The following is a 7,319-nucleotide window of genomic DNA, read 5'->3' as shown; positions in this document are numbered from 1 at the left end:
AAGCGAAGGTTGGAGCAATGGGAGTTGGTGAAGGATGACAAAAGAATGAGGAAGGGTGGTTTTAAGAAAAGATGTGGCATTTGTAAGGAACTCGGCCACAACAGGACTTCTTACACCAAAGCACAACAAACACAACAAAGTACCCCATCAACTCAACCAAACATCCCATCATCAAATGAAGAACAAGCTGCAGTTTAAGGGGATAAATGAACAACTTTAATGTATTTTTTAATGTGTCTTTGTATTAGACAGCAACTTCGTGCTCTTTTGTTGTATTAGACAGTACTTTGGTTATCTTATGCTAATTTTGATGTTAAATCCTCTTTTTTTGTCTTCTTTTGTAAATAATTTTTATGTCTTCTTTTGTAAATAAGAGCACGCTCGTCCACTGTGCACGCTCGTCCACTGTGCACGCTCGTCCACTGTGCACGCTCGCCCACTGTGCACGCTCGTCCACTGTGCACGCTCGTCCACTGTGCACGCTCGTCCCCTGTGTACGCATTAGAGAACGCTCCCTCAGCGACAAAAAAGACGCTCGTCCACTATGGACACTCGACAGAACGCTGGCCAAGCGATAAGAGCACGCTCGTCCACTGTGCACGCTCGTCCCCTGTGTACGCATTAGAGAACGCTCCCTCAGCGACAAAAAAGACGCTCGTCCACTATGGACACTCGACAGAACGCTGGCCAAGCGATAAGAGCACGCTCGTCCACTGTGGACGCTCGTCCCCTGTGTATGCATTAGAGAACGCTCCCTCAGCGACAAAAAAGACGCTCGTCCACTATGGACACTCGAGAGAACGCTGGCCAAGCGATAAGAGCACGCTCGTCCACTGTGCACGCTCGTCCACTGTGCACGCGCGTCCACTGTCGACGCTCGTCCCCTGTGTACGCATTAGAGAACGCTCCCTCAGCGACAAAAAAGACGCTCATCCACTATGGACACTCGAGAGAACGCTCCCTCAGCGACAAAAAAGACGCTCGTCCACAGACTCCTAAAAACACCTCAGATATGCATACACATTTTTTTAGACTCATCACATTTCATAACAAAAATAAAGTTTTAACTAGTAAGAAGTCTGACTTTCATTGAAATGGAAGAAAAGTACAACACGGTTACAACCCATCAGCCCATTCTCATCAACATTGATACGCAAATTGTATTTATTACACATAAAAGAAAAACCAAAAATATCAACACCTTCATCCAATTCTGAACAACCAACAAAGATTTCTCAAACTTAACTAAAATTTTCCTATAACTATCCATTTCTTCACTGTGCACCGAACTTTCTTTGTTTCCTTCACACTTCAAGCATTTCCCCCTTTCCTCTTCCACAACATCATTGAACCATTTGAAGTAGTTGCAACCACCCTCTTCAGCACCACTCTGTATAAACAACAATCGATTCTCAAAAACACTTCCACATAATACAAACGTCAAATAAATCATACCTTATACTTCGAGCATCCCCAAAATTGCTTGCCACGATTCTTCAGAGTTTTAGCAGTTCTCAGCGCGCATCTCAGTCCACAGTGGCAAATCGGTGAACACAAATTACGGTTTTCCTTCCGCCACACACTGCATGTCGACGAACAACAAGAATGCTCCTTCGACATCGTCTTCGAACAACTACGTTCTTAAACCCACCCACCTGCGACGAACAACGACGTTTTTAAACCCACCCCACCTGCGACGAACAACCACGTTCTTAAACCCACCTACCTGCGTCGAACAACGACGTTCTTAAACCCACCCACCTGCGACGAACAACCACGTTCTTAAACCCACCTACCTGCGTCGAACAACTACGTTCTTAAACCCACCCTCCTGCGTCAACCGATTTGGGGATTTCTTCAATTTAGGGATTCCTCCTTCTCATAAAGCTTTCGTGGTTTATGTTCAAAATCAAAACGTTGCGTTTTGATTTACAAATTTCATGTTTTTTAAATCTAAAAAACTCACCATTAAGCCAGGTCAATGCCACGTCAGTAACATTTCGTCATCTCAGCATCCCACTTATCAATTTTTTTAATGCCGTCCAGCCAACTTAACGAGAAGGACTCAATTGATCTCAATTTTCAAAATTAGGGACCATTTTGATACACTTTAAAAAACGAGGACCCAATTGAGACATTCGTACATAAATAGGGATGTAGAAAAGGATTAAACCTAAAAATATAGTGCTTTTATACAGTTAAAATATTATAGTTTGTTTTATTAATAGAAAAATGTAAAGTATTAGGTAAAATTTACAGTGGTGTAGCTTATGTCAATCAAAAGTAGTCTAGAAAATGTAAATTGCCGTAAGATAAATTTTTCTTTTCAAAAATATTATAAAAAATTATATTTAGTCCCTAAACTGCATTATAAAATTTTTAGACATATACTTTAAATCATCCTTTCCAAAACAAACCACATAATTAAAAATATTAATTTTCATAAAGTACATGATTAAGTATTTTATAATTTAATTAAAAAACTAGACACAATTTTTCATAATAGTTTGAAAATGAAAATCGTATTTAACTTGAAAATAAATACCCAAATGGATTATAGGACTGGTAAAATTACATTTTTCTTCTTTTGAATATAAAAAAAATATCCATTTAATTAATCAAATTCCAGAAGACAGGAACTTTGTTTCTGTTATTACTTAATCAGGCAGCAAGCCTAACTCATTGTGCCATCGTACATATTCTCAAGACATTACAATTACAAGTGCAATCATGCTGAAAAAGACACGAACCAAGCCCTTCACATCATAATGGTGTGTGAGAAATTAACTCATAATGGAACAAACAAGAGATTCATAACCATGAAAGAAGCCACAGAATGTACAAGTATGAAATATTATATTGATGAATTGCATAAAATGAATATAGTAACAAAGCAAATCCAACTCCAGTATGAAATGCGCTCAAAGCATAGGCTAAAACAAATAAATGCCAAAAATATGTACAATGCGAAGCCAATAAGAAAATGGTTTGGACTCAACCCCTTCCTCTGATAACCTGGTTTCATACCTCAACGTGAAAAATCACGACCAAGATTTAAGAGATCATCTAGTAAAGTTTTATTCTAGTATCGATGGTGCTCCTGCAAATGGGGCATAACTCAAGATCTTGTCCGCATTCACAGCATGTCTGCAGATAAATAAAAGTGGCTCATAAGAAAAAAAGAACCAACACTAATTGTAATACGCATTCAATCATCTTTACTATGTGAGATCAAAAGTAAACTTGTCTGGATTCCTTTACCTGATGCCCGCAACCAAAGGCCATATCTTTAGGATTGGTGAGGCAAATGGGACAAACCTGCAAGGATCACCCAAAAGAATAGTTTTACTTGAGAGTTTGAGTGTGCATTCAATCATGTATATGAAAACTCACTTTTTAGTGCCAATGTGAACATCAAAAGACACTTTTGACTGGATTGAGAGTACTGACAAGTGCAATGACTGCAAACTAAAGAAGGAAAAACCAATAGCAAGAGAGAGTGGATATACCTGATTATCAGAAGCAGAAGTTGCGGGAGGGTTCGGCCTAACATCATGTCTGCTAGATGGTGCACTGGGACGAAAACTGTTCTGACGGGAAGTTTTTGGGGAATTGAAAGATGGGGAACTGAAAGATGCTGCACCGTACAGAGGCGGTGGCAGAGGAACCCTGTCGATATCTTTCCCTCTTCGAGTACTGTTTGAAAAGTTAATACAGCTTATTAGATGGCTCCATAAACAGTAATCTATTCAATGCAGCAAAAGCCTCTAAAGAAAAGAATTCAATATTTGTTACCCCAATATATTAAGCTCTATTGTAGCCTTGTACTGGGAGGGTATTTCCATCAAAGCAGCCAATGCAAACTCAGTTTCCTTTCTTGACCTATCCATGTTCTTTGACATTATTTCTGTGAAATTCACAAACTAGAGAAGAAGGAAAAATAAAAGAACAGGTTTGTCATTATTGAGATCATAAACAAACCATACTTCAAAGAAACAGCAGAACTAACCGACAATTTTTAATAGAAGATACATGCCTGGAAATTATCAAACGCTCGGGCTGGAATGTTATCATCAAATTGTTTCATCATATCCCATGGCCCGTCTCCAACCCCAACTAATATGATCGACAAGGGATATTCACTGGTAATAAACACATTTTTTATGATGACAATAGACAGTGTTAGGAAACTGATAACCATGAAAAGGAATAAGCAAACACTGACAGCTGATTACCTAGCTTTCACAATAGCTTCCACAGTTTTCTTTTCTTGTGCACTCAACTGACCATGCTCAGTGTCAACACTTCTCGTCACCTGCAACAAGTTCTCTGTAATGATCATCAATTCATTTAACATATCGAGTCTCATAATGCTTGATAAGAGACATGACCACACCATGCCAGTATGTCGTTATGCTAAATATCATCTTTAAGATTATTGATAATTCCTTATGAAAACTACAGCTGATTCTTTCTTTGATTTCAGTTTCATTAAGCAATTATCAACCAAATTTTATGACTAAACCACAGAACTTGAAGATTGGATAAAACAATGCTTACGAGATAAAAGCATTCAATTTACCCATAATCTAACCTTGTTTTGAAATATATAATTCTAGGGTTATTAGTTATTACCACTAGGGGAAAAGGTTCTACACGTAATTCCTTTCTTATATAACAAAGCCTGATTTTTGTCCTTATTTAGCCCCCCAAAATAAAATTCCTTAGCTCCACCATTGACTACATACAACAAATATTGCCTTGACTTGGTTACTTAAATAATGTGTGAAAGTATTGTAATATTTAAGGAAGGTCTAGATGTTCAGCACTGAACATACAGCTCACCCCTCCATGAGAAGGTAAAAACATCAATATAAAAAATTCATGTGCAAGTGTGCACACTATTTGGTGTAAATTTTGATTATTTGATCTCAAGATACACTTATTGAGTAATTAAAAAAATATTTTTCTAATTCAATTCAAATAACCCTCAACCTGGCCATCAGCTATAATCACTAAGACATGGTATTGGCCTCCACTTTGCTCAACTATGGTGATTGCCATCTCAATGACTGGGGCAAATGATGTTGGTCCTGCCATTAGTCGAGCAAAAATAGAATAAGCAAAGAGCTGGTAACAGATACAATAAGAAAAAATGAATTGATGTTCGACCAATCTTTCAATACCTGCAAGTTTTAACTGAGGGACCAATTCCCTATATCGTCCCAACACTTCTTCAAATCCTTGGCAAAATCTCTCATCAGGATGGAAACTAAAAACTTCTTGATCATGAGTTGATGCTGCCAATATGAAAATCCAAACAGAATACAACTCATGGGAACATTATACTAGATAGATGAATGTAATTCATAACAATGGTTCTTATATTACCATCTCCAAAACCAAAACAGGGAATTAAGTTATCCTCATCAAAGGAAGATAGAGTTTTCCCAATGATAGATATAGCTTGCTCATATGGATTTTGTTCATGACCAATGTAATGCAGGCATCTCCTTTGAAATGACCTTGCACCTAATACAGAAACAAGTTATGCATGTTAAACACAATTACAAAGGAGGCAGATGAAGATGGTTAGTCGACAAGGGAAACACCTGTCCACTCATTACTCTTCGTAAAATCAATACCAACAATGAGATTGGAAGATTCTAGGCCAGCATTTGCTAAAGCTTCAGTTACCTTAAATATGAAACATCACTTCAGAATGTCACGCCAATATGAGAATTCAAAATGATTACTGGTGTAGCACCAGAAGTCAGCATAGTAATCCAACATTTACATTAATCAGAAAGACCAATGGCACTAACAATGACAATGTCAAGATAAGAATTACAAAAAGATAGTTACAACACCTTAATCTAAGCTATTCAAGACCTGAACTGAAATAGGCTCTGGTTTTCAAACCTAAGAGATTAAATTCAAAATACAAGAACAGTTGCATTGCATGCATTCAGTGTAAACCAACATACTCTACAAAAACCAAGCACACCCAAGACCTAAACCATTTAAGCAATTTAATAATGAAGGAGCATAAAAGGTTACCTGGTCTAGGCTCTTATAATTATCACCTATCCTTGAATACTTCCCATCTGATCTCTTTCCTTGTTCTGGAGCAGGACCACCACCATTGCTTTGAGATGAATACCCGTAATGCCTCACAGGCCCTTGATCTTGGCTTTGTGGCAAATAAGGCGATTGATACCGAGGAAAAAAATTTGAGGACGAACGTCGCCTAGAACTCCTTCGTTTTGAAACTGATCCGCCCATAAATTCTCTATCCTAAACAAACCCAGCAACCCCATTTAACATTCAAATCAAAGCCCACAGAACCGTTCTTCTTCAAGACATTCTCAACAAAAACAGTTAACTTTTTTCTTCTAATCTGCATTTTAATCCACTCACATTGGTTCCAAATCTCCTACCATACCCATTATCCTTCTTTGTTGTAAATTTCTCTAACTAATGATAATTTTCAAAAAAGATTCTTTCTTTACGTAAATCGATTGAAAATTTGGAAGCAAAAGGTGAAACAAAAAATGATACCTTGGAGGGGCTGAGAGAGGGTGAGGCAGTTGGAGTTGAAGGGCATTAAGGTAGAAGGTAAAGGTGTCAGTTTCACTGGCGGTGACTGAGAAATGATAAGAATGAGAATGGATATTGATTTTGTTGTTGGATTGCTGATGATGATGAACGGTGAAGGTTGTTTCCTCGAAATTTCTCTCTCCTCTTTCTCTGTCGCTTCACCCACTTTAGGCAAAATATAACATGTTTGGTGCTTCAGTTGTCCTACCTCTCCAACGTGACAAAACACGTTGCTAATGGATTGTTGGTTTCTCCATCTTATGATAAAGATATAATTTTTCTAATCTTTTACATTTTATTTTAATTTTCTAAAAGAACAATTACTTTAGCTAGTGTTAGATTTAAATAATCAGATCTCCCCAATCATTTTCTCCAAAACCATATCCAGTGTTGTTATATTTAAATAATAAGATCACAAGCACTCGCACTTCATGCTATATGTATATCACTCTTGATTTACAGAATATTTGGTGAAAGAATATTATTCTTACTTTTTGTTTTGCTTTCTGATTGACCTAAAATGTAAAAGTATTTTCCTTTTCAATTTTACTTTTAGTTTTGCTTAATCTTGTGTAAATTAAAAAATAAAAAGTAAAAATTGGAAATATAAACATCTTTCCCGAATCACTTTTTTTTTCTTTCAAACATTATGTTTAGTTTCATCACCATTAAGGGTGTTTCTTCTTGGAGACTTCTTCATGCACCTCCAAATTATTAAA

At 37.1% G+C, this 7,319-nt stretch overlaps 1 protein-coding gene across 2 annotated transcripts; it reads right to left on the bottom strand.

Annotated features, from left to right (window-relative positions):
* Nucleotides 1-2,839: 2,839 nt before the first annotated feature.
* On the bottom strand, nt 2,840-6,831 carry LOC108332101 (E3 ubiquitin-protein ligase RGLG2). 2 transcript variants are annotated; one of them, XM_017567215.2, is made up of 12 exons: nt 6,562-6,831; nt 6,061-6,297; nt 5,613-5,697; nt 5,392-5,532; nt 5,187-5,300; nt 4,996-5,093; nt 4,236-4,315; nt 4,037-4,142; nt 3,796-3,923; nt 3,510-3,696; nt 3,262-3,318; nt 2,840-3,147 (listed from the first exon to the last, which is right to left on the bottom strand). In XM_017567215.2, exons 2-12 carry the CDS (start codon nt 6,283-6,285, stop codon nt 3,067-3,069), a joined length of 1,302 nt encoding a protein of 433 aa, XP_017422704.1. In that variant the 5' UTR covers nt 6,286-6,297; nt 6,562-6,831; the 3' UTR covers nt 2,840-3,066. The 2 variants fall into 2 exon arrangements, with proteins under 2 accessions (XP_017422704.1, XP_017422705.1); XM_017567216.2 differs by having other exon boundaries at nt 6,061-6,292; nt 6,562-6,826.
* Nucleotides 6,832-7,319: the final 488 nt, after the last annotated feature.

This window comes from Vigna angularis, chromosome 4 (genome assembly GCF_016808095.1).
Source record: "Vigna angularis cultivar LongXiaoDou No.4 chromosome 4, ASM1680809v1, whole genome shotgun sequence".
NCBI lineage: Eukaryota > Viridiplantae > Streptophyta > Magnoliopsida > Fabales > Fabaceae > Vigna > Vigna angularis.
This window is presented reverse-complemented; position numbering and strand designations above follow the sequence as displayed.

Bases quoted from the DNA above. Each gene is read 5' to 3' on its own strand.
- LOC108332101 (XM_017567215.2), bottom strand. From the start codon at position 6,285: ATGGGCGGATCAGTTTCAAAACGAAGGAGTTCTAGGCGACGTTCGTCC. The intron at 5,094-5,186 runs GTATTGAAAGAT...GACTAATGGCAG, and splicing joins CCCTCAGTTAAAACTTGCAG to GACCAACATCATTTGCCCCA. The intron at 3,148-3,261 runs GTAAAGGAATCC...ATTTATCTGCAG, and splicing joins CCTTTGGTTGCGGGCATCAG to ACATGCTGTGAATGCGGACA.